This window comes from Microtus pennsylvanicus, chromosome 6 (genome assembly GCF_037038515.1).
Source record: "Microtus pennsylvanicus isolate mMicPen1 chromosome 6, mMicPen1.hap1, whole genome shotgun sequence".
In the NCBI taxonomy this organism is placed as follows: Eukaryota; Metazoa; Chordata; class Mammalia; order Rodentia; family Cricetidae; genus Microtus; species Microtus pennsylvanicus.
Window position 1 is genome coordinate 27577851 of NC_134584.1, and position 25905 is coordinate 27603755.

Below are 25905 nucleotides of genomic sequence, written 5' to 3' on the forward strand. Positions count from 1 at the left end.
GAGGTCATAGTCCGTAAGGTAAAATATACTAGTATTACATTGTTGAAAGTAAATAATATCAAACTGTTTTCTAGATATTGGTGTCTTTATACCCAAAGAATAGTGCAGCCTCACCCCTCATTGGAGAAGCAGTTTTTTCACTGCATGGCAGTTAATGAAGACTCCCAACTGTTCAGAGAGCCAAGAACTGAGAGTGACCTCTAGGGGTTAAGCCATAAGTGGGACAGTTATATCCTAGCAACATTTTTCTAAAAGAAAAGTCTACTCAAACAACCAAATGCTGAACATTGTGAGTTTGGATTTTTGCTGTGTGATCCTTTTAAAGTAGGCCTCGAGATCTCTTAAACCATCACTTGAAATCTAGCACCTTGCTCAAAAGTGAGCAGTTAAATTTGGGTGCCTCAAGGAATAGTTGTCATAAGTCACCTTTTGAGGTGACTTCTACTGCAAGCCTAATCAGGGTATGTTCGTACGTCCCAGGGTAGGGTTGTGAGGGTTAGAAATGTTAAGTAGGAGGAACAGGGTTAAGAAAGAAACACAGAGACACAGGATAGTAACAGGAGGGCAACTCAGTGAATACTGAATCCTGAGTTCACTCACATTTATTTTCCATATGCTTTTATACTCCACTAAAAAATGGGAGGCAAAGGCTGTGTCAGCATGACACGAAGGACAACCAGAAGAGTCACTTGCTTCAATACTTGAGACATCAAGTCATTGTTTCCTGAGTAAAGTATTTGATGTTCTAGGCAGGAATATGCAGGGAGCACACCCTAGACCAAATATTCTGTAGGCAGCCATTCCCTATGCCAAACCTCCTAATTCAAATGAAGGAGTACAGGAGTATGCTTGAATTCCTAGACCTTTGTTTCAGGGTGGAGTGGATCCACCTCTATGGGCCATCTTAGTGTCCAAAACACCAAGTAGCCACACCCTAAGTCAGGATCTGTTATTTTGTAGCCACACCTGTTGTCAACAACTTTGAAAGAGCAAAAATAAGCTCAAACTCTGACCTTCAGACAAGGTGGAACAGGCTCACATCTCTGTGTGTCCTGACAAATACTGATGCAGAAAAAAAATATCACATTCTACCTCTCTGTTTTCTCTATCTCTGCTTAAAGCAGCAATCCTTTTGCTCAGACTTCCTGTTTCTGGCACTTGCCTTCTGTAATGTGTTCATAGTTCCCCGTCTGTGGTTAAGTAGGCACAGAGCTGGTTTAGTCTCCCCCTCTCTCATTCATTTGCACACACAAGCGTGCTTCTTCTCTCTTCTCTCTCCCAGAATGATGGTTCTGGGTAAAACTTTCGCGACAGTTTTCTGTTTATTTCAAGCTGTTTCGGGAGAAAGTGGCAATGCACAGAATGGTGAGTCATTTCTAACTTCTTTCTTAAAGGATTTCAGATCGTCTTTAGCATATACGGACAGGTTCCTCAGTTCTAAACAGGCTGGAGCGGGACAGCAAGAACTTAACATGTGCTTGGTTATGTTGCATGTACTAATCACCAGGACAAAGGACCTTAGGACAATACTGCAGATGGCTTGTAACTCACAAGACTGTTGAGAAGTAATGCATTTCACTCAAACTCTGGCTCATAAATGTGGATAGAGGCTGGTGATCTCAGAAAAGAAGCCTCATATCAATTTTCTGATTGTACTTGTTGGAGAATCTCTTCCAGAATTGTACCTGCCAGAAAAAAAAAATCAAGCTATCTTTGTTTTGCTGAACTGCTTATGGAGTTCTAAATCCATAAATATTCACAATAAATGAATGATCAGAATCAATAGGTTTGTGCATTCACCAGAACTTTATTTCTGGTGCCTAGAACATGGGAATTACTTGATAATGTATTGGTTCTATATAACTTTAGCTTTGACAGATTCATGTTAGATTGCTAATGAATAATTCAGTACAGTGCTGAGTAAAGTCTTATTTGAAATACACAGGATTGCTTTTGTATTCAGCAAACCCATCATATGGCCGTTGTAATTCTCTTTGCAATGCATAAAACCCTTGGATCCAACTCCTCAAAACTAAGCATTCTAATTACAAGGCTATGCTCAAAAGTGTCTAAAAGTTACTGGAGCCACATTGAAGTTGAACCTCACATTTGTTTCCACAAATTAAGTTGTTTTTACACACACACACACACACACACACACAGAGTCTTTGCCTCCTGAGAGCTGGGATTAAAGGCATGTACCACCATGCCTGGCCTACATGTGCATTTGTTAATTGAATGTACCTGTTTGCACATACCTGCAACTCCTGAGCATGGGAGTCTGAGACAGGAAGATCATGAGTTTCAGGCCAGCCTAAGTTACAGAGTGAAAGCTTGTCTTAAAATATAGAGGTTTTCATTTCTTTATAGACAGTATCGGGGTATGCCAGCCTCTCATGACTCAGCTCAACTCTTTTCAGTTAAGTTCCCTTAGTCATGCTTTTCCTACGCCTTTGACATTTGTGTCCATTTGCCTAGCATATGTAAGGATGGAAATCCCTTGCTTTTTCTCGCTAAGAGAATTGTCAGAGGAGTGACATTTCTCAGTGTGACTGAGCATGAGTCACTTTGTGAGGAAGAGTCCCCGGTCTCATGTTAAATGTGTGCAAACACATGGCAGGAAGCACGAGAACTTTATTGCTGTTTGGTGCAATACTTCACCATGATTTCTTCCTGTTGACCATACTATTTGGAAAAGAAGTGAAAATCCACGTTGAAAACTGGATTTTTACTTCAACCTTTTAAATTTCAAAAATATATATATAAATATTCTATTAAAAATGTGGAGGCAATCACATAATCATATCAAAATACTTTCCGCTCTGTGCTTGAAGGAATTCACAAGTAATCTACTATTGTTGGTTGAAAGATAAAGTTAGTTTTCTAATAACTATGAGGATGATTGAAACAAACATAGGAAGCATCAAAGACCCCAACAGTTAACACCATTAACCAAGTAATCACCCTGTGGGAAGAAATCTTTTAAATAACACTGCATTGCTTATAAAATGTATTCCAAATGCTTTAAATTTCTATAGTTAAAATTTTTATTAAATGCTTAGCTATTTACTTGCCTACTAAGGATACTGACTAATGAATGCTTAAGACATTAACTCAATCCATGTAATGTCAAAATAGCAGAAATAGATGCAGTTGATAGATAATTTTTTCAAAAGAACTCCCAGTGTTGTGAGTTTATTTTCATAATTATAATTCACATCTTATCTTTTCATTCTGATTTCTCAAAGACTGATAAGAGAACTTTCACCCTCACGGAGGACTTACAGTGATCTAAGAGAAACCTTTGTATAGATCTATTCAATGACTCTTACAAAGTGCATATATGCATCAGAACCTGAGCTTTGGGAGTTCAAGTATACAGAAAGGGGACACAGCTACGAAGTTAGAACAGTGAGGATTCACGTGCACATCTGTCCCCAGATGACATCACTCAACCGCTGTGTACATGACTTCTTAGTAAAGAGGTCTTCACCTCACATCAAGTGAATATTCTCCCACAATAGCATGTGATTTAACTAGCATTTATAGGAATGATTTTTGGTTACAGAGCAACTGGGCCCCATTAACAACACCTCTTAAAGAGTCAATGAACTGTGTGTTCAAACATAGGTGCTTTGATTCCAGGAAAATTTGCATGATCAGGTACTTGCATATTGTGTGAAATAACTTGAGACATATTTTGTCAGACTGGCTGGTTGGAGTCTGCAGAAGTCCTCCCTATAGCTGGTTCTTGACATCTGCTGGAAGTGTGCTTTCTCTTGCTCATGCCAACTATGAGTAAACTGTGTAATAAATGTGACCCATGAGATGTCTAAATCCAAATAGTAATTCATAGCCATTACATAGAGTTGGTGAAACGCTCAAGTAAAAGCATACAAGACAGTATGAGAGCTGAGAGCTGCCATGTAGGGATGTACAAATTCACCCAGAGCCATTCCATCCCGAAAGGTGACAGCGCAGAGAGGCAGACGGCTAAGTCTAGAAAATTAAAAATGAACATGTTTCGAAATATGAACTCTTAAAATAGGGGCTGCTCCTTTGTTACTTAATCCTGTCAATGGGGAAAGCATACACAGAAAAGGTGCAAAGAAACTTGCTGATGCTCTGGTTGTGAAATGACTAGGTTCAGGGAAAGCTTAGAATGTTAAATGCTATCTAGGCAGTGGTGGTGCATGACCTTAATCCCAGCACTCAGGAGGCAGAGGCAAGCAGATGCCTGTGTGTTAGAAGCCAGCCTGGCCTACAAAGTGATTTCCAGGACAGGTTACAAAGCTACACAGAGGAACCCTGTCTCAAAAAGAGACAAAGAAAAAAGAAAAGTTAAATGCCTGTGGCTGTGAGCAGCGTCCACCACCCATGTCTAGATTTATTGCTTAGAATAGTCACTTACCTGGTTGGTCTGTTCGCAGCCAATTTTATTAACTTTTCCACAGACCTTTGGGGTTCTTTAAATTAAGAAAAAGCAATTGAAACTGCATATGGCTGCTAAGTGGCTCAAATGGGACCCGTTGTTAGTATTTTCTGAGAGCATATCAAACCCTGAGAAGCATGAAAATCTTTGCTTTGGGTGAGATTAAACACCTGGAAGCTGCCAGAGGCTCTCCATATTCCACCATTGTGATATAAACCTTTGATCACTCTAGATTTTCCTGGTCCTTATTGGAATGTATGTGCTGAAAGATTTTCTGACTTTATTCTGCTCTTAAATATGATATTATATCTATACACACAAATACCTATTTAATCGTAGGCTGTCCACTCAGATTAGGAAATCAAATAATATCTTTAATATGTTGCAGTTTACAAAAGTGACTACACAGACACAAAATTCCATTTCTTACTTTCTGGTACCTATAGAATACAGTAGAAAGGAAAACAAAAATCTAATCACATAGGCACAAACTTGGGCATCCTTGGGGTTTACTAATTTATAGTCAGAGCTGTCACGGTCAGTCATTTGAGACAAAAATCTTTCAATTCACACAATGGAGGCATCAATATCATTCTTAGTTGTGATCTTTTAGGGTGCAGTGAGAAATCTCATAATGTACCTATAACTGAAGTAGTTATTATCATATATTTCATTGGAAAATAGTACTTGGAAGGGAACGAAGGAAGACCAGTGATGAAAACTAACATTGGATTAGGGGGCATATGAATGAAATACAGGAGCTCTTCTTTGAAATATGTAAACATTTCAGGATGGAGAAAAGATAATTTCAACATTTTACATTCCCACAGAGTGCTTGGTCACCATCATTTAATACCCATCCTAGTTGCCAGGCTTTTGGCTTTCCTACATATGTTGGATCATGTGAAGTGGAGAATTTAGCCTTAATAGAAACCTTCTAAATACAGTTTTAAAATGTAGCAAAGAAATTCAGATATACTGATATAAACAGGGAAGAGGGATTTTTCATGCTTTTTCTAATTTTCTAAAATAGTAGTTCAATGGTAAAACAGTTTAAAATGCACCTGGAACCTATTCCTTAACTATGGTAAGTTTTTCAGTTAAAATGTTCTGTTCTCTGCACCTGCATTTTGGATTTTTGGGGTGTGTGCGTGTGTGTGTGTGTGTGTGTGTGTGTGTGTGTGCACGCGCACTCATGTATGTGTACTAAAACTTTGTCACTGCCTTTGTCCTTGGAATTGATTCTTTAGATAAACTATAAGCTCTCCTTCATGTCTGCCATGCCAGTGACATTTTGTTAAGGACTTTAACTGATGCCCTCATTTGCCTCCTTAACAGCTGTGTTCTGTTCTTCCCAGGAGATGTAGAAGATGCAGAAGGGGATGAATACTCCTTCTGGTGCTACAGCCAGTTGGAAGTGAATGGAAGCCAGCATTCTCTGACTTGTGCTTTTGATGACCCAGATATCAACAGCACCAACCTGGAACTAGAGATATGGTGAGGGTGGTGGTTTCTATGGTCCTCAGAAATCCATCTCCTGTCTCTCTTTATAGGTGTCCCTTCCGGCACTTTATGAAGGATGGAGTGTCTGTCCTAAGTATCAAATGCTAACAACTATTGGAGTCTCAAAACCTCCTAAAATACTGTGTCCATTGCCAAAAATTAAAGTGAAGCAACTCTCACTTCATTTGCTGGTTCCCAAGGAAAAACACCACAAATGGTGCTGTAGTTCTCAGAGATTCATCTGCCCATGGTCACAGTAGTTAAGAGATGACGTCTCCTAGAACGTTCCCTTAGGACAGTGGAATAGCTTCAGGTTCCATTATGTAGTGTAGTTGCCTGGAGTCCATTCTCGGTGCCTATGTTTAATAACTTTTTGATTTGCAGCAAGTTTTGTAACATATATTCTTCAAAATCTTCATCTAAAAATTTAGAGAATGGATCTCATGGGAAGGTTATAGTGTTAAACAATTTAATATGTATAAAGAGCTCAAATAAATGTCTAATGTTTAATTATTCATGGGAGAAGGACATTAAATGATAATTATATGTGTGTGTACATATATGTATGTATATATATATATATATATCATCCATTCTCTTCAAACAATTTAATTTCAGATGATACAGTCAATGGAAAATTACCAAACAGTTCATAAGACCAAGTTGATTCTTGGTTTTATGTAGCCTCAAAGGAAAGAAAATGCAAGCAAAATTTTTGGTCTGAACATTGGTAAAATAAAAACTAAATGAGTTTTATCTTTTCCCTCGCCCACTAGTCATCACTTGTTGCCAAGGGTTATTATCTCTGGTGACTTGAAAAAAATTCTCTAATATGAAATTCTGACTTGTGGCTATTTCCAAATTCATATCAGATGACCTCATTTTCTTGGTAAGTTTCCGGATGAGGAAAGTATGTCAAGATCTGCAGAACTAAAGGAAGGCTTAAATTCCGTGATCACTATGGCAGTCCTTTGCCACCTACAACCCAGACAAGCTATAGTTTCTGACTTTCCTGAGTTTATAGTAGTTTCTTGAGTCTATGCACAGCTTTTCCCTGTAGTCGCTGGATGAACAAGATCTTGGATTTGAATGCCACAGTGTGTCCTCAGTCTGTTTCTGTTATTGCACGTTTATAGCATGCTTTCTATGGAGAGCAGAAAAATTAAATATCCAGGATCTGGAGACAAGAAGCACCCAGTAAATTTCTTGCTATGCAAGCAAGAGGGCCTGAGTTAGGATTCCTGGAACCTTTGTAAAAGCTGAGTGTGGTATCTGGAATCCCACCCCTGCAGTGGGTTGGGAGTGAGAGAGCTGTGAAGATAGGTGGATCCTTATTGGCTAATCAAGTTGGTCCAGTCAATGAAATTCAGGTTCACTGAGAGAATCTGGATGATAAAGTATAGAGTGGAGAATGAAAGAGAAAGATCCCAGGTGTTAACCACTGCCCTACACATGTATGTAAATATAAAAACACCCACATACATATGCACCCACACAAAAATGTATATATACATACCCCACATTCAAACCAAAACAAAATACGGGTGTCCAGAATCAGTCTTCCAACTTGCTAAGTCAGTTAAATAACTCATCTAAACAATGTTCTCACTTTTGAATAGGAAAAAAGACCCCTCAACACAGAGGTTGGACTTCAGGTTTTCCAACTAGGTTTTCAGTGGGTTGTAGCAAACACTGTGGTTTCGCTTGAGCAAGCCATGATGACCTTTCTGCCCATTCTCTTTCACATTCCCCATTGTCACCAATTGTCCTTTACTGTCTTGAGTTTATCTGACAGAGCATGCATTTGTGTTTTCTAGTTGAACAGCTATCCTGTACCATATGTCTTAAGGTTTATTTAGTGGGAAACAGAATGCTGACTTCAAATAGATACAAGGAACTTCTAGAGAATTAGCATTTCCATAAGGTGTCTACACTTTGCGTAGGATATTCATGTACCTTCTTTGGTTGAGAAGATGGTAGCTAAAGAGTTCAGAATTTGTGTATTTCTTTTTGGAAAGCGAACTAGCTTTTGTAGAACCTATAAATATATTTGCCCTTCAGTCTGAACATCTGTTTATACAGAGAAGATAGATTCATCTATCATATTAAACTACACAAGACTAGATGTGTAAGAAGAAGGAAATGGATTAAGCTTTAGGTTAAATGATCCTTAGCAGTCATCGCTACTCTCATAACCCGATTTGTGAATGTGGATTAGCACTCATGCCCCAAGGCATCTCATGCAAGATCAAAATCATGACTCATGTATGTACTACTTGGATAGTAACTATGATCTTTCTCTTACCCTAGATACCCAGATACAGTTCTGCTCTGAACAAGTATAGTACAGTCTATAAATCTATGGGCACATAAGTAGTTTTGACTTTTCTTGAAGCAATGTTTAAAAAATATTTTTATATTTTCATTACATTTAGTAGTTGTGGTTGTGATACATGTGTATGCATGTGCGAGGGTAAACAGGTGCCACTGTGCGCATGTGGAGGCCAGAGACAACCTGCAAAAATCTTAGTTCTCTCTTGAAACTACGTGGGTTCTGTGGTTCAAACAAGAACCTTTACCCACTCAGCTGTCTCACCAGTCTTTTCTAGCTGTTCACCTTCCAAAACAGAAAAAAAATGAGATTAACTATAACATGTTTTTCATTTGATTTATTAAAAATTATTAATTCATGTATAATCAATAGCATGCTGAGACATCTTATGCTTGTTTTATAGAAGATGATCAAAATGTAGTGAACATTGTACATTTAGACCACATTGCAATTGAGACCAATCACATTTCATGTGTTTTACAAATGCATGTGGAAGAGAGGCTATTGTGTGAATAGTAGAGTCTAAAATGATCCCTAAGTCACACAGTGCACAGTTAGAAACCAAATACATTTTTACAAGCGCACCAAGATTTTTACCGCTGTTGGTGATAGATTTCTCCAGTTTTTTAAGGGAGGTCAATAGCACAAACCAACGCTGTTCATAGTAATCTGCTTTGTTTATTTTTGTCTCCTAGCATGGCTTCCTCTCCATAGGGTCAGTTCTTAGATATCGGAGCCACCCACAAGGGGCCCAGATTCATAAACAAATACATTGAATCTCTTATTACTCATCACTTGCTAATTTCATTGTCTGGGAAATGGGAGTGAACTGATACTATTTGTGATCTAGTTAAAATTTCTAAAATACCAGAAAGTTGCTATAGGTTCAGGACCCAATAACTGAATATTTCATTCATATGTTACTTATAAAGATACTTTAAGTTTTGGCATAAAAATCCATTGACTTTCTGTGAGTTTGAGACCAGCCTGGTCTACAGGGCTAGTTCCAGGACAGGCTCCAAAACCACAGAGAAACCCTGTCTCCAAAAACCAAAAAAAAAAAAAAAAAAAAATCCATTGACTTCTGTTTTCTCTATGTTGGCATGTGTAACTCCAGCTCAGAAGTTGCTATTTCCCCCAAAGCTTTCAGTTCTATTCTAATTCAGCAAATCACAGCAGTGCACCAATTAGAAGTCTATTAGTGAGGGCAGATCTCAACAGTGCATCAATTAGAAGTCTATCTCACTTCACACTTGCTCCCTTGTGTCTAGTTTACCTTGTTGCTTTTCAATTCTTACTCCATTCTGAGAGATAAATCTCTGTAAGGACACTGCATTCGAACACACACGTCGGTACCTAGAGATTCTGAGGTTGGCAGCGGGAGGTGAGGGCTGGATAATTCCATATTCTTACAGATAGTTCACAAAAACTATAATTTTGGCAGGGGGAATTTTAAAGAATGTTTTGTAAATAATAAATACATGTCAAGAAATAAACCTAACTTCTTTACCCATCACTAGTTTTAATAATTACATCTGGTTTTGACCCCATGTCTAGCTTTGCCAAAGCCATGCAGATGCCTTCTTTTTTCTAGACAGAGGCCAGGAATGGTCTTATAAAGATTGACATTTTGTATTATATTCATACAGTGACTGACTACTCTGTAACTATAAAGATGAGGCATAAGATAAGCATCATCTAGAATAAAACTCCTCAGCATGTGCCTGAGATAAAGAAATCAAGTTTGAAACATTAGTAATGTTATTGCATTGATGAGAACTACTACCGGCTGGCAAAACAGGAACAAGCATAGGACCAAACTTGTCCCTCTGAATGTGGGTGACAGTTTTATGGCTGGGGCAGACTGAAGGGCCACTTAGGATTAGAGGGGGGTGGGGTGGGAGGAGCGGAGGGAGTGGAAATTTGGATTGGTATTTTTTTTTAATCCAATAAAAAGAAAACTTGAAGTGAGAGCTCTGGTTTCCCCTTAGGTTTGGGATTAACTACCGCACATAAGCTGCGCAACCTTTCAATGCAAAAGAAATACCCTATACCTAGAACTTGACTGATAGCTGCATATCATACACATTTCAAAAAAATCAATTGAAGATTAGCACATTTTGCTAAGTGCAGTTCCCCCCCCCACACACACACACACAATGCACTGTCAACAAAGAAGAAAGCAAGCAATGAGGAAAACAAAGAATTTTTGTTTTTCTGGAATTATATATTTTCACTATAAAAAAAATTATGCAGAATAATTTCACATGCCTCAAGTTTAATTTAATTTCTTTCTTTTTGAGAAGTGTCCTCATGAGATTGTTTCTCAGTCAAGCTCTTCGCTCTTCAGGGTCAGCTTAGTCATTGTAAAGAGTGAAACCTGGGCTCAGTTGGAAGTAGAGGTCTTGGCAGAATGTAGAAGTTGATTACGCAAACCAGATACACGTGAGTGTGTAAGCGTGAGAGTGTGTGTTTGTGTGTCTGTGTATATGCGTGTGTGAAAGAGACTGTGTCTCTCTGTCTCAGTGTGTGTCTCTATGTGTGTCTGTGTGTGTGTGTGTGCATTTTCTCTCTCCGTACTTCTTTCTGATTCTGTGTGTGTGTGTGTGTGTGTGTGACAGAGAGAGAGAGAGAGAGAGAGAGAGAGAGAGAGAGAGAGAGAGAGAGAGAGAAACAGAGATTGTGTGTGTGCATTTTCTCTTTCTGTACTTCTTTCTGTTTCTCTGTGTGTGTGTGTGTGTGTGAGAGAGAGAGAGAGAGAGAGAGAGAGAGAGAGAGAGAGAGAGAGAGAGAGAGAGAAACAGAGATTGTGTGTGTGCATTTTCTCTCTCTGTACTTCTTTCTGTTTCTCTCTCTGTGTGTGTGTGTGTGTGTGTGCATTTTCTCTCTCTGTACTTTCTGTTTCTGTGTGTGTGTATGTGTGTGTGTGTGCATTTTCTCTCTCTGTACTTTCTGTTTCTCTGTGTGTGTGTGTGTGTGCATTTTCTCTCTCTGTACTTTCTGTTTCTGTGTGTGTGTATGTGTGTGTGTGTGCATTTTCTCTCTCTGTACTTTCTGTTTCTCTGTGTGTGTGTGTGTGTGTGTATGTGTGTGTGTGCATTTTCTCTCTCTGTACTTCTTTCTGTTTCTCTCTCTCTCTGTGTGTGTGTGTGTGTGCATTTTCTCTCTCTGTACTTCTTTCTGTTTCTCTCTGTGTGTGTGTGTGTGTGTGTGCATTTTCTCTGTACTTCTTTCTGTTTCTCTCTCTCTCTCTCTCTCTCTGTGTGTGTGTGTGTGTGAGAGAGAGAGAGAGAGAGAGAGAGAAACAGAGATTGTGTGTGTGCATTATCTCTCTCTGTACTTCTTTCCGTTTCTCTCTCTCTCTCTCTCTCTCTCTCTCTGTGTGTGTGTGTGTGTGTGTGTGTGTGTGTGTGTGTGTGTGTGTGTATGAAAAGGGGTATAAGTCCTGGAAACTAAGAAGGTTTGGTGATTTGTTTGGTGAATGACATGAGTGTGCTCTTTTTTTCTTTTTTTTTAATGTGTTTATGTCTCACATTTTTATGTTTATATTTCAAAGAGTAGATTTAGATTTAAAAAGTATAAAATTGCATAAGATTAGGGTTCCTAATTCTAATAAGGTTTACTGAGTCCTGCACATAAGAGTCATACACTTTATTCAGTGTTGTTTCATTAGTCTATAATTTAAAGTGTTGCTAAGGTTTTGATTAACAGTATATAAAACTGGGGAAAATCTAATGTATCAGTAGTTAATTTGCTTGCGCATGAACATAGCTCCCTTTTATTTAGATTTATTCAAATATCTCCCTTATACTCTTTGCAATTTCCAGTACAAAGGCATTGAATATCTTTTTATAAATTTTATTTCTGTCGTTTATCCTCCTGCCATCATCACAAAGGAACCATCATTTTTAAACTTCATTTTCTAATTTTTTGATGTTACTCATAAAAATACAGCTGTGCATTTTCTGATGGCCTTGATGAATTAAACTAGTTCCTATAATCATGCCAGGAATCTTTAAAAATGTCCATGTGAACAGATAGTTTTTCTCTGCCAAATAAATGTGGTTTTTTCTTTTTCTTTTCAAATCTGCACACACTTGTATTTGCTTCCCTTCTCTTGTGAACTGAGTAGAACATCCCGGACACCTCTGTGCAGGCATATGCAAGGAGAACTGTTTCCCTAGTCCTGGTCTTTTACCACCGTCTTTTATGTTAACTTTCTGTAAGAGCATTTTATTGATTTAAACAAGTGTCTTTATTTTACTTCTTGTTTGTTGGGATGGTTTTAATCATGAATAAATATGTGATTCTATCAAAAAAAACTTTGCTTCCATTAAAGATGCATAACTTTTTAGAGTTTTATTCTGTTAATGCGGTGAATTATGCCAATTGATCATTGAATACTGAACCTACTGAACCTATTGTAGTCCAGTAGTATTATGATTTTGAAGAACTTTGCACATACATTTTTAAGGACCTGTCTTATATATTCCATTCTTTTCTAATCCCACTAAATCCTTGTTTTGAGAGTTGGGAAATACAGGTATATTTCCATACACTGGGTTTATACAGGTCTTTCTTTGAGCAAACTAGGCAAACATTCTACCAAGGGAGCCACATCTCCAGACCTCCACACACATTTTAGGGATGGTTTTCTTTTTTATAATATATTTTGCTAGGTTGGGGGACCAAGTTTAAGCTTGCTTCAAAGAACTGTGTTTATCATCTCTATTTGGGGGAAAACTTCTGTAATATTGGCATTATCTCTTTCCTTTTTATTTATTTATTTTTAATATTTTAGAATTTTACATACTAATCCCAGTTCCCTTTCCCTCCTGTCCTCCCACTTCCTCCACCTTCTCTCCACCCCACCCCCATTCACCCCTCAGAGAGGGTGAGGCCTCCCATGGGGAGTCAACAGTCTGTCATATCACTGGAGGCAGGACCAAGGCCTTCTCCCCTGTACCTAGGCTGACCAAATTTTTTTTCTCCATAGGAAATGGGCTCGAGAGAGCCGGTTCATGCACTAGGGACATTGCCAGTGGCCTCACAGACTGCCCAAGCAGCACAACTGTCACCCACACGCAGAGGGCCTAGTTCAGTCCTATGCAGGTTCCCCGGCTGTCAGTCTGGAGTCAGTGAGCTCTCACATGCTCAGGTCAGCTGTTTCTGTGGGCTTCCCCATCATGGTCTCAGTCCCTTTGCATATAACATTTTGCTCCTCTCTCTATGACTGGATTCTAGGAGATCAACCCAGTGCTTAGCTGTAGATCTCTGCATCTGCTTCCATCAGTTACTGGATGAAGGTTCTATGATGACAATTAAGCAAGCTTTTACTATTGCAGATAATTTGCATATAATAAAAGTAATGGAGCAGGAAACTATCCTATTTTAATTCATCCCATTTTTCTCTGCAGTATTAGCTCACCTACTTATGTATTTGTAGACACGAAAGATGAATTCACACAACTAAATGTGTATAATATGTCATTTTATTGTATAACAGATACTCCTACCTGAATAAAGACTTCTGGCTTTTTGTTTTTACAGCGGGGCTCTTTTACAGAAGAAATGCCTAACTCTTAATAAGCTGAAAGATAAGTATTTCATAAAGACAAGCGAATTCCTACTGATTGGTGTGAGCAATATATGTGTGAAGCTTGGAAAAAGGAATTTAATTTGCAAAAATATGGAAATAGCCATGATAGGTAAGAATCTGTGTATTAAAGTATTGTCGCCATGATTTGGATAGCTGCAGACACGTCTTAATTTTCAGTATGTTAAAAATAGGCAGGTCATGCAAACTTTGTAATAGCCAACAGCAACTTTTCTAACTTCTCTCTAATAAATGAAAAATTTGACCCATGTCTTCCTACTGTGAAAAATATGCTGAGAAGATTGGAAGAGGGTGTTTGACATGACACGTACAGATTGGTGGAAACACACATCAGTATGAGGAATGTAACTGGAGCAGAGTCATCTATCATCTTCCCACGCAGCTTTTCTGTTTTGCATTTATTTATCATGAAGGCCTTGTAATTTTTCCTCCATTTCACATAATAGTCTAAATTTGCATAACTAAATTAACAAATCATTTAAAAAACAAATATACATTTTCCATATTTGTCAGAGTTACACAGGTGGGAGAGAACTTATGGGTGGTAGATAAATGGATGCATAGATAGATAGATAGATAGATAGATAGATAGATAGATAGATAGATAATAGAAGATAGATAAGGAGAGAGAGAGAGATGGGAGAGAGAGAGACAGAGAAAGAGAGAGATGAAAGGCAGATTAATTTTTAAACTGGGTATTGTGATTGAAGCAGTGATAAATTCAAAATCTTAATGATAAGCCAGAGGGTATAAATTTAGGGTAAGTGTGGATGTTGCAGACTTGAATCCAAATTCTCATGGCAAGAAACAAGAATATATTGCATTCTTGAATCAGACATGTTTCTAGAGAAAATTTCTACTTTTTATCTTTAAGGCCTTTTACAGATTTAACAATGCCTACTCTATGAAAGCTAATCTGTGTCATTCAAAATCTAGTGACTTAAATTTTAGTCATGTTTTTAAAATACCATTGGATTGACATTTAACTTAAAAAGTAAGGGCCATAGCCCAGCTATGATGAACTATAACATAATAAAATTTCCAAAGAGATGGAGAAGTGAAACATATACAAATTGATTTGACCGAGACTACATAATTATATTTGTTAAATGTAACTAGTAAAAGAAGCTATAATTTGAATTAAATTATAATTTGAGTTAGTGTCATGACATGTTAGCTATTTGTATTTTTTCTGTATCTGGAGATTCACAAGTGAATATGTATGGGAAAATGTCCAGAGTGATCATATAAATACAAGTTTTGCTGGTTTTAAAGGCTATGAACTGTTTTCCCCATTCTCAAAACTTCTTTCACTACTCTAAAAGTAAAGACAACAGAGCAGTTTTTGTTAGATATGAGAAAAAGTGAGAAAGTTGCCTCAGCTTTGTTTAACTATGATGACAAAGAATCAAAGTAGAAGTTCCCTGCCTGAACAATTATCTTAGCAGAAGAGTAGATGTCACAGAAAGGGAATATTGGACAAATGGCTGCCTTTACATGTTTGACCATGCAAGCTAGGGCAGCATGAGTGGCAGATGAGGCAGGGACAGTATCTGTGACTTTTGAGCATGAGTAAGCTGGTCTTTATTTATTTAGACGCGAGGCTCCTATAGATCAGTGCACAAAGGCATCCTATTTAAAGTCTCATCATTTATACTTCAAAGGTATGTCTCTTGGAGAATGAATAGAACAGGTAACAATTCTTGACCCTCTGAGAAAGTGCTACAACATTAATTGAAAATCTATTGTCATCCTTGCATGTGTCAACCCAAGCACACAAGCCTCTGCAGTCTTTTGGAGCACTCAGACCACTCCCACAGGATCTAGAGATACCTGCCCATCCATGGTTCTAGTTCTCAAATGCCTAATACTCATCAAGGACCATATTGCATCTCCCAACAGCAGATCACAAGACTAATTTTTTTATGTGAGCAGCAGTGAGGGGAGCCAGAGTTTTTATGCTGCTGGTAGGACAAGTCTGTATGAAAGGGATGGTGTGGGTCTCTGCCATGGCACTAGAAAGTACTTGCACTCCCAAGCAAGTAGGATGAAAAATGATAGGGTATTTTCCTTTTTTTATTATTTTATTTATTTATTTATTTAAGATTTCTGCCTCCTTCCCGCCACCGCCTCCCATTTCCCTCCCCCTCCCCCGATAGAGTCCCTCTCCCTTGTCAGTCCAAAGAGCAATCAGGGTTCCCTGCCCTGTGGGAAGTCCAAGGACCACCCACCTCCATCCAGGTCTAGTAAGGTGAGCATCCAAACTGCGTAGGCTCCCACAAAGCCAGTACATGCAGTAGAATCAAAAACCTACTGCCATTGTTCTTGAGTTCTCAGTAGTCCTCATTGTCCGCTATGTTCAGCGAGTCCAGTTTTATCGATAGGGTATTTTTCATAGGGTTATTTTCTCCTGGCTCCTTGGGAGGCATCTCAGTCACTGAATTATCATTTCCACAAATTTAAAGTAAATCCTGATTGAATTCTAAAACCAGAACCCTGGCCACCGACAACTTTCTCCTCTTCCCTTTCATCAAGTCCCCTGCAGTGGTTTAAAAGAAAACGGACCCCAAAGGGAGTGGCACTATTATAAGGTGTGACTTTGTTGGAGAAGGTGTGGTCTTGTTGGAGGAAGTGAGTCACTGTGGGGGTAGGCTCTGAGGTCTCTTACGCTCAAGCTACTCCCAGTGAGACAGACCATTTCCTGATGCCTTCTGATCAAGATATAGCCAGAACCATGTTGGCCTGTATACCACAGTGCTCCTCACCATGTTAATAATAGACTGAACCTCTAAACTGTAAGCTGCCCACTCAATGAAATGTTTTCTTTTATAAGAGTTGTTGTGGTCATGGTGTCTCTTCACAGCAAGAGAAACCTCAAGTAAGACATCCTCCTAGCCTCTAAGGCTGGAGATGCAGCTTCCTGCCTTCTTACTTTGTTTTAGGTATATTGATAAAATAAAATAAAATTGTTTCAGGTCAAAGGAGAATATCCAACATGATCCAGATCTTTTACTAGAAATTCAATACTTTAGGTCTGTGCTGCTTAGAGCTTTCTCCTTTGAGGCATGTATCTTATACGGCATATTGTTTCTGAGCAACAACTCTAGGAGGCAGGCAAACAACAGGCAGAGGATTATGGAACAATAGGCTAATTTGACTAAAACTGACCAAGGAGAAAGTCTGGAGGTCATTCTAGTATTTGTTAGCCAAAGCCAGGGGCATCTGCGATCAGGTCCAGAGGTCTCAGATGTAACCTTGCAATTCTCTTAATTTGGAGCTCATTAGCAGCATCTAGTATTATGATGGTAAGTGTGTGTGTGTGTGTGTGTGTGTGTGTGTGTGTGTGTGTATAAGATCATCACCGCCCACCAAAACAAGCAATTCATGAACATGTGGTCTGACACTCTAAGTTTGTTTCTCACACATACCATTGCTGCCTACGGTGTGACACAATCATCTTTACCAAAAGACTTGGTATATAAAAATGGACCAAGATGGGAATTACACAAGGGAGGATTTGGTTGCCAAGACTAGAACTGGTACAGTTCCAAGTATTCACAACACTCAGAAGACCACACCAGCCACAGGAAGGCTGGCAACGCTGTCTGGATGTGAATCAAGGAAAAAGAGATTTGGCTTTGTGAACTATCAGATCCTAACACAGAAAGCTCTAGGAGTGAGCTTTAGAGCAGAAAGACGTCTAAAAGTATAGTTATCAACTATTAATATAACAGAGGTCATGAATTAAACTAAACCTCCTTGAACTAAAGCAAGGGCACATGGAAGAGTTTAGAGAGAGGACAGGATAAAGAGAAATGATGTAAATACATTTTAATATGAAAAAATATAAGAAAATGCTTCAATGTACTTATGATGTTTTCAACTCACAACTTTCCCTTCTTTTTCTTTCCAGTTAAACCTGAAGCCCCTTTTGGCCTAGAAGTAGTTTATCGAAAAGAAGCAAGCGACTTTTTGGTGACCTTTAATACATCTCACTCAAACAAGATGTATGTAAAACAGTTAATGCATGACATGGTCTACCGCCCAGAAAAGGGTGAAAATAACTGGACGGTAATGTAGATCATGTTTATAAAATAAACACCATCATGTTTTGTCTTCAGAACTTCTTCTTTACTCAGAGAGGCTCCTGGGATGATATTCATTTAAGACCCCATAACTCCTGCATTTTTCTTGGCTCTTCATTATCTAACTGGCTCAACTGTATCTTTATGGTTAGAATTTAGATGATAACACAAGCTCAGACAAACCTGATCCTCATTATATAAAGTCTACAGTCCATTAGGTAATCAGGAAAAATTGTGACTCTGTCTGTCTCTTGTTTTTATTTTAATGTCTAAAGATTCTGCAGCAGAAGGAACAGTTTGTTATTTTCTCTTCATTTTCTGGATGTTTAGTCGGCTTCTTCATAGTCTGTTGAGGTTAAGATGATCTTGTTGCTCTTAGCATCCATTTAGGAGATGAGCTGGGAGAGATTCAGAGAATATTGGGTGGTTGGGTTTTGCTTAACCCTACCAGCTTAACCCCTGTCCTCCCTATGTCACATAGATATTTTTTTTCAAGAGATGGCTTCTCTTTCTCAAGAATAAAGAATGCTTCCTTATGCCCAATGCCCTGGTCATCGTCATTACTCTCAATGCCACTTACAAATGTGCATGCCTGTCCTTGCCATCTGCTGTCTCTCTCTACCTACTCCCCACACATACATAAACTGGGTGATCTTCATCCTACCTTCTCTCATTAATCATCTGAATTGATGATTCAGTGGAAAAGCAACATTAGTAGAAGGAAGAAGGATTATGAATAAATTGTTCCAAGACAATCAGCTGATTTTCTGCTTTTTAAAAAAAAGGAAATTAAATGTCTACCCTCTCCTGTAGGTTTATTTGTGTCAATAAACATAAACGCAATTGTAAGTCGCATCAAAATTAGTGTTTAGTTCCATATAACTGCTAATAGATGGTCTGTTGATACAAATGGTTACTGTTCACTACCTGTTGTTTTGCCTTGAAAGGAGACAGAAAGAGAGAGAAGATACTGGAATGGGAGAGGTAGCTGTGAGACTTAAGGTAGTCAGACACTTCAAAGCAGGAGATGATAATTCAGCTAATGACCCAACCAGCCAGTGTTTGACCTCTCTTGGCATCATTTTGAGTCTGTCCCTCATTCTGCTGCCAAATCTTTTGCATAGTTGAACTCCTTCACTTAAGAAATATGAAAGAACTTCAAGGGAGCGGCAACACGACTGAAAGAGTTTGTATTAAAGTGAGTCGAGAGATCTAGGCAACATGTCTTTTGACATCCAGCAATGTCCATTGTTTTTCACCCCAGCATGTCAATTTATTGAACACAAGAACAACAATCCTAGAGCGAAAGCTACGACCTAAAACCGTGTATGAAATCAAAGTCCGATCCATCCCCAACACCAGATACTTCAAAGGCTTCTGGAGTGACTGGAGTCCAAGTTCTACCTTCAAAATGCCAGAGCCTGGGAGTCCAGGTAAGCAACAGCTGTAGAATCTCTGTTCCCTCCACAAGGCTTCATATTCCAAAGTATAGCAAGGAGTGAGCAGGAGATTGATATAAATACCCACAGGTCAGGACATGGAGGGGGCCTCTTCCATTTTCTTTGCAGGATGTTCTGCCTGCCTTCTTTGCCACTTGTCTGGAATAAGAGCAATGGGAGCTGGGGCCATTGTACCTGATAATGGACATAAATTGCTTTGATGCCATTGTCTCAGAATCTCCTGAATCTACTAATGAAATATGTAAGAACTCCTTACTCACCACCATTTCTGTCTTTGTAGGGGATCATGTCTGATCTCTCTGTGACTCCTCTTTGCTTTGTAATATCTTTGTTAATAATAAGTGACCAGGCCAGAATGCCCATCTACTAAAATCCTTTCCCACTTTTACTGAAGATGTTATGGGGTATGGGAAATACCCGTTGCCAGAGAAACCAGAGAACATGTCTCAGGAAAGTGCACAAAGCACCTCACACAGAACTCCTTTGAGGGGGATGAAGTTTATTCCTGCTCTGTCCGCTTCACACTACCATTTTGGAACTTGCTGTAGCTTCAGGGTGAACGTTAATCTTTTCAACTCTTACTTAAACTTATTTTGTGGGTATTGGCAGTCAGATACAGGTTTATAGACCATCATGAAATGTCATCTTTACATTTCAAGTGACTGATGCTCTTGCCATGGTCACCCAGATCAGAGCCACTCTTCCTGTCTCCCAAAGAACTATTTTCAAGTGCGGCACACCGCGGCCCCAGTCGGCGCTCTATGTGCTAGACCCCAGTTCACGAGCTTAAGGCAAGGGGCTGGAGGTTGAGAATACAGACGCAGAGACAGACCGACACGCAGACCTTTTAACACTGAAACCAAAGCCCCAGGAATGCTCTCTTTATTGTGTTCAAGGGCAGATTATATAGAAAAAGCCACGCCCCAGCCAAACCCACCAGAAACCACTCTCCTGCCATCAGGAACTCCTGAAGGTCTCATGCTCAGAGCAGCTGTAGGCACTCAGATCCGGGGAAAACAAGTTGTTTACAAGAAATTCAGGATCTGGGATCTCACTGCTCCCAACATTCAAGAAACAATAAGACTGTGTCACTAAGTAAATTCAAACCATCCTAAGCATCTACCATATCTATCCCCACATTATTTGCTTACTGAATGCTAATCATGATCTCTCCTTGTATTCCAGGACGATGGGATCCTGTTTTGCCAAGTATCAGCATTCTGAGTTGTTTCTCTGTGGTTTTGTTGGTCATCTTAGCCTGTGTGCTATGGAAAAAGAGGTGATTTTCTTTGATAATCAAGAGGGAAATTGTGTGAAGCCAGAGAAAGGAGGACTCATGTCCCACTTATTTATCTAGAAAATTTTAAAGGGAAACGTGACATTTCAAGAATTACAATGTCAAATATATTTCATACCATTCTTAGATCCCAGTCAGTTTTATGTAGTTGATTTCAGAAGAAGCAAAAATATATAAACTAGATGTGTAAGGCAAACATTATTCCCCAAATATTCTCTCTCTCTTTCTCTCTCTCTCTCTCTCTCTCTCTCTCTCTCTCTCTCTCTCTCTCTCTCTCCCTCCCTCCCTCCCTCCCTCCCTCCCTCTGTGTGTGTGTCTTTATGTCTGTCGGTCTGTCTGTCTATTTATCTGTCTGTTTATGTGTTCATGTGTGTGCTGACCTATAGGCAGCCAAAACCCAACACTGATTTTTTTTTTAATCAGCAATTTTCCACTTTGTTTTTGGAGGCAGGCTTTTGCACTAAACCTGGAACTCAGTGACTTGGTCAGACTAACTTGTCAGTAAATCTGAGTGGCTGCCTGTCTCCCCCATGCCATATGTCATCATTGAGTATCTGAACTTGGGTCTTCATGCTTGGATTGCAAGCAGCTTATTTATTGAACCATCTCTATAGTCCCTTGCCTCCCAAATAAGAATTTCCAAATATTTTCCCCACATCCTCCTGAGGACAGATGAGGAATTACCCATTCTAACAAGGGGTATATTTGATGTCATGACTTCCTGCACACAAATTCACAAGATTTTTGTATTCTACTGTGGTAGAGTCATATGCTTTGAAATTACCCAGTGTTCTAGGAAGGTGCCCTCAGCATATTCTTAGGACAAATGGTGTCCTAAATGGAAAAATAATTACCATAAAATAAATGTCTTGAAAAGCTTAGAGCATAGTCCCTACTCCCACTAGAATTAAAGCAAAACAGCTACTTCCAGTAATGAGAATGGATAAGATATAGACATTGAATAGAAAAGATTAGGTTACAAGTTTTAGCTCCATGTCAACATTAATACTACCTCCCTGCAAACCTCACTCCCATAATCACAGTGTTATGGTCACAATATACCATAATCAAATGGGTGATACTGCCCACAGAAAACAAGACATCTGTCCGCAGTTACTACCTTATAGTGGCAGAGCCAGTACCAGAAAACTGTTCATACAATCTCCCTCAAACAAAGAGAACGATGTATTTGTGCACCTTCTCCCTCTGCCATTTGTTTAACTTATGAATATTCTCTGCTTTTAGGATTAAACCTATCGTATGGCCCAGTCTCCCTGATCATAAGAAAACTCTGGAACAACTATGTAAGAAACCAAAAAAGGTAAGTGCTTCTGCTGGAGAAACACCATACTGAAGATATCTTCGTCTAAGAATGTTCAAGACAAGGGAAAACTAAAACTCAACTTTTGGTCTTTTATGTATTGCATAGGTGAGGCTCTTTGTAAGATACTGGGGAACAAAGTTGAGATGCACGGGACGGGGAGTGGGAACACAATCAGGGTTCAATTCAAACCTGAAGTATCACAGCTCAGGCAGATGTGGAGCCAGCAGAAGAGCAAGCAGGCCATTTTCTAGCATTGCGTAGTACATTTGCATGAGAAAGTTTCTTAGATGTCTTTATTTTTCAGAACCAAATATCTAATAGCCCCTCTTTCCATTGCCACTAATGCTTCTGGATTTCTCTACAGAATTTGAATGTGAGTTTCAATCCTGAAAGTTTTCTGGACTGTCAGATTCATGAGGTGGATGGCATTCAATCCAGAGATGAAGTAGAAACATTTCTGCAAAGTGGCAATCCTCCACAGCCTGATTCTCCCCCTGAGGAGCTGGAGAAGCAGGGTCATGGCGCAGCTGTGCACAGCCCAAACCGGCTGTCGGAGATTTCAGTCAGCACACCAGAAACTTTCAGAAGAGAGTCACCCCTGAGACTCCTGGAGAGAAATCCGAGTACATGCAACACTCCTCCCTTCCTTTCCTCTCTGTCCCCTGACTACAGAGATGGTGACAGGAATGGGCCTCCTGTGTACCAAGACTTGCTGACAAGCCCTGGGAACACAAACGGCATCCTCCCTCAGGCATTTCCTCTCCAGTCAGGAATCCTGGTGCCAGTTTCTCAGAGACAGCCCATCCCCACTTCCTCAGTGCTGAATCAAGAAGAAGCATATGTCACCATGTCTAGTTTTTACCAAAATAAGTGAGTTATGAGAAACCGAAGACCCTTCCATCACAAACAGAATGATCACTGGGATGAAAAGCCTAACATGCCTGTCCCTCATAGTTCAAAGAAGATAAAGTCATCGTGACCTTGCTGCACAGCATCAGCATTCTGAGAAGTCATTTTGATCTCCTAGCTCAGGAGCATTTGCATAAAACAGGAAGAAGATGTTTCTGCCTTGTTGGTTAAGTACTAAGAGTTCAGGTTGCCCAATTAAAAAATAGGAACAAAACTCAAATGACGATTAAGGGGAAGATAGAAGGATGTAATGAATGCAGAAGAGAGAATAATATGGCAATGTGGATTCATCTTCATCCATTATAATTGATAAACTCTTTGCCATAGATGCTAAAGTTGATAGTAAATATTTTAAGTAATTTGTCTAAGCTTTCCTTTCTTCAGGAGGTGAGGTGTGTGTTCTAACTTCAGCCGTCCCTTGCCATGAACCTATGCTAGTCTTTCGTGCCAAACATCACCACTGAGTGGGTGATTATATAGTTATTATCCAAACTGCACCACTCTGGAAAAGGAAAGTCAGAGACAGTTAACAGCAAGCATAAACTGGGTCTGTCTCAGAAAGATGTGGATGTGTGGTCATTTTAATCAAAGTGGCTACGAAGAAGAAAGTGTAGGACAAAATGTACTTATAGGTATGAAGTGCCATGACCATGTGTCAAAGGAAGTCGGAAAAAAACCCCACCAAGCTCATTTGATTTTGTTTGTTTTTTAAAACCAACCATAGAAGTAATCAGTTAGAAGCCAAGAAATTCCAGAGTCAGTTGTCAAGACCATGATCCTCCTGCTGCTACCATCCACCTGCCTCCATATGGGAGCATATAAGGAGCTGATGAGAGTCTGCAAGAGTGTGACATTTAACCCATGAGCAGAGGAATAGCCCTCCTATGTGTGTAGATACCATGACAAATTACCCCAGGTTCTACACCCTTGGATGCTGCCCGAACTACAGGGAAGAGGGAATGTGAACACTTCAATGTGTGCTCCAGCTGAGACTATACACATGCAAACACAAAGAAGATAGGTAAGCTGCTCAAATTGAAATGTTAACTCATGATTGCAAGCCAAAACTCTGAATCCCTGGTATATATGGCCAATCTCCTGAAGAAAATAAGAAGTAATTGAAGGACACCATTGAGCTCCTTAGCACTAAAATCCTCTGTTCATTTGAATTTGGTGTGTCTGTCTGGTCATGTATCAAATCCATGTATTATATTCACATCACCACAACTGCTGCTAATGCTTAAATATGTATTCAGGAACAGTGTGTAATGCGACATTACGGATTGGTTCTGCCGGTTTCCCTCTTGCATTTCATACTGGAAAATCAAAACTTTTGGTCAGAGATAATATTCAAAACAGAGATGCCAACTGATACTTCCAAGTAATGTGAAATAAAAATGATAAAAAAATAATGAGAAACAGGCATCCAGTTTGATCAATCAGCTACACCTGAGTCCAGGGAATCTCCAATTAGTCAACTAATTTTCTACAAGCCTTTGCTTCTCTCTTCACTGAGGCATCCATGGGAATTTGTGCCTTCAAATCCAAGCATGGGCTATTTCAGATGTGCATGCTTGTGTTTTGGGGGGGCTTTTTTGTAGCTATGATTTGAAACTGTCAAAAATCTCAAGAATGTGTAGAAAGGAACCTGGAATTGATGCAACTCAGGTGACAGATTTTGTGAGCTCAGCAGTTTTTCTTTGGTGTTCTCTGAAACATCCATCATCCACTACAGTACAGTTGTCTGAGTTGACTCTGTTTCTCAAATGCATTATTAGTAACCTGTAGAGCTGCTACATAAAAAAAGTATGGTGTGTATTATCATTTTACGTTTCATTAAATGCTAAGGGACTCTATATGGCTGTACTGTCATCTGTGACTGTGGCATCTACTCATACATAGGTTCCTGAAGTTCCACACAGGTTTTGCTGGTTACTGAGAGCATTTATAAGTCATTAATGGGGTTAAGATTCCAGAAAGATATTTTTAACCAATTCAATAATTAATAGCAATTTGTTAAGAAACCATACTAAATTGCTTTAATACAATGCTAGCCACTAAACAATGGCTTAACAATGACACTCAGCAACTTCACATCACAGACTGCCAGAGTAAGCCAGAGCTGACAGCAGCAAGTTTGGGCCTTGTGTGAGCCACAGCAACAGATAAGAGAACAACTGGTGTTTAAATTTACAGTAAGAAGCAAGCTTTGCTACAAAGTTGGGGAATCCCCAACTTGCAATGACGATTCCGCTGGTAGGACAGAAGAAAAGCACAACAAAACCAGGAAAGAGGGTGGAGAAATGACTCAGCAGTTAAGAACACTGGCTGCTCTTCCTTTACAGAGGACCCAAGTTCAATTCTCAGTACTCATACGTGACTAAGAACTTCTGTAACTCCGTTTCCAGGGATCCAACACTCTACTCAACTCTGCCCCCCCCTCCCCCCGAGCACCAGGCATGCATGGAATGCAGACATACATACACACAAAACACCCACACATGTATAAAATATTAATTTTTAAGATATTACAAAACAAGTAGAGGCTAAATGGAAAAAAATACAAACAAGGACAAAATGAAGGTCATATTTCATATGGTAAAGCAAGACTCTGGAGTATGCCAGGTAACTGAGCCTGGAGATCACATGGGGATTTTTCTCAACTAAAGAAAAAGTATAGTGAGCCATAAAGTTGTGAGAAAAGCTTATACATTCAGAGGACTGTACAAGAATAGTTACTGATATAGTTATCACTGTCTCTGATGGCAGCAGTAATGCCTTAGCAGTTACTTCAGAAAGGTAAAGAAATTGCATTTTTATAAAAATAACATATTAATCTTGAATGTTTAATTTAAGCATGTCTGTATATTCTTTTGGACCTTGGTCCATTTAAGCCACTCGAACAAAAGACGATGGTTTGAGTAACTTAAAAACAATACAAACTGA

At 39.2% G+C, this 25905-nt stretch overlaps 1 protein-coding gene across 2 annotated transcripts; it reads left to right on the forward strand.

The window, feature by feature from the left end:
- Positions 1-1093: 1093 nt before the first annotated feature.
- Il7r (interleukin 7 receptor) lies at positions 1094-24814 on the forward strand. Of its 2 annotated transcripts, XM_075975898.1 has the most exons (8): positions 1094-1365; positions 5791-5929; positions 13818-13975; positions 17798-17955; positions 19234-19402; positions 20615-20708; positions 21972-22047; positions 22415-24814. In XM_075975898.1, exons 1-8 carry the CDS (start codon positions 1284-1286, stop codon positions 22922-22924), a joined length of 1386 nt encoding a protein of 461 aa, XP_075832013.1. In that variant the 5' UTR covers positions 1094-1283; the 3' UTR covers positions 22925-24814. The 2 variants fall into 2 exon arrangements, with proteins under 2 accessions (XP_075832013.1, XP_075832014.1); XM_075975899.1 differs by lacking the exons at positions 20615-20708; positions 22415-24814 and having other exon boundaries at positions 1190-1365; positions 21972-22051.
- Positions 24815-25905: the final 1091 nt, after the last annotated feature.

What these genes read in the sequence shown, in the direction of transcription:
- Il7r (XM_075975898.1), top strand. Translation starts at nt 1,284, where the DNA reads ATGATGGTTCTGGGTAAAACTTTCGCGACAGTTTTCTGTTTATTTCAA. An exon ending in TATGGAAATAGCCATGATAG is followed by an intron (nt 13,976 to 17,797) that starts GTAAGAATCTGT and finishes TTTTCTTTCCAG; the next exon opens with TTAAACCTGAAGCCCCTTTT. An exon ending in TGTGTGCTATGGAAAAAGAG is followed by an intron (nt 20,709 to 21,971) that starts GTGATTTTCTTT and finishes CTCTGCTTTTAG; the next exon opens with GATTAAACCTATCGTATGGC.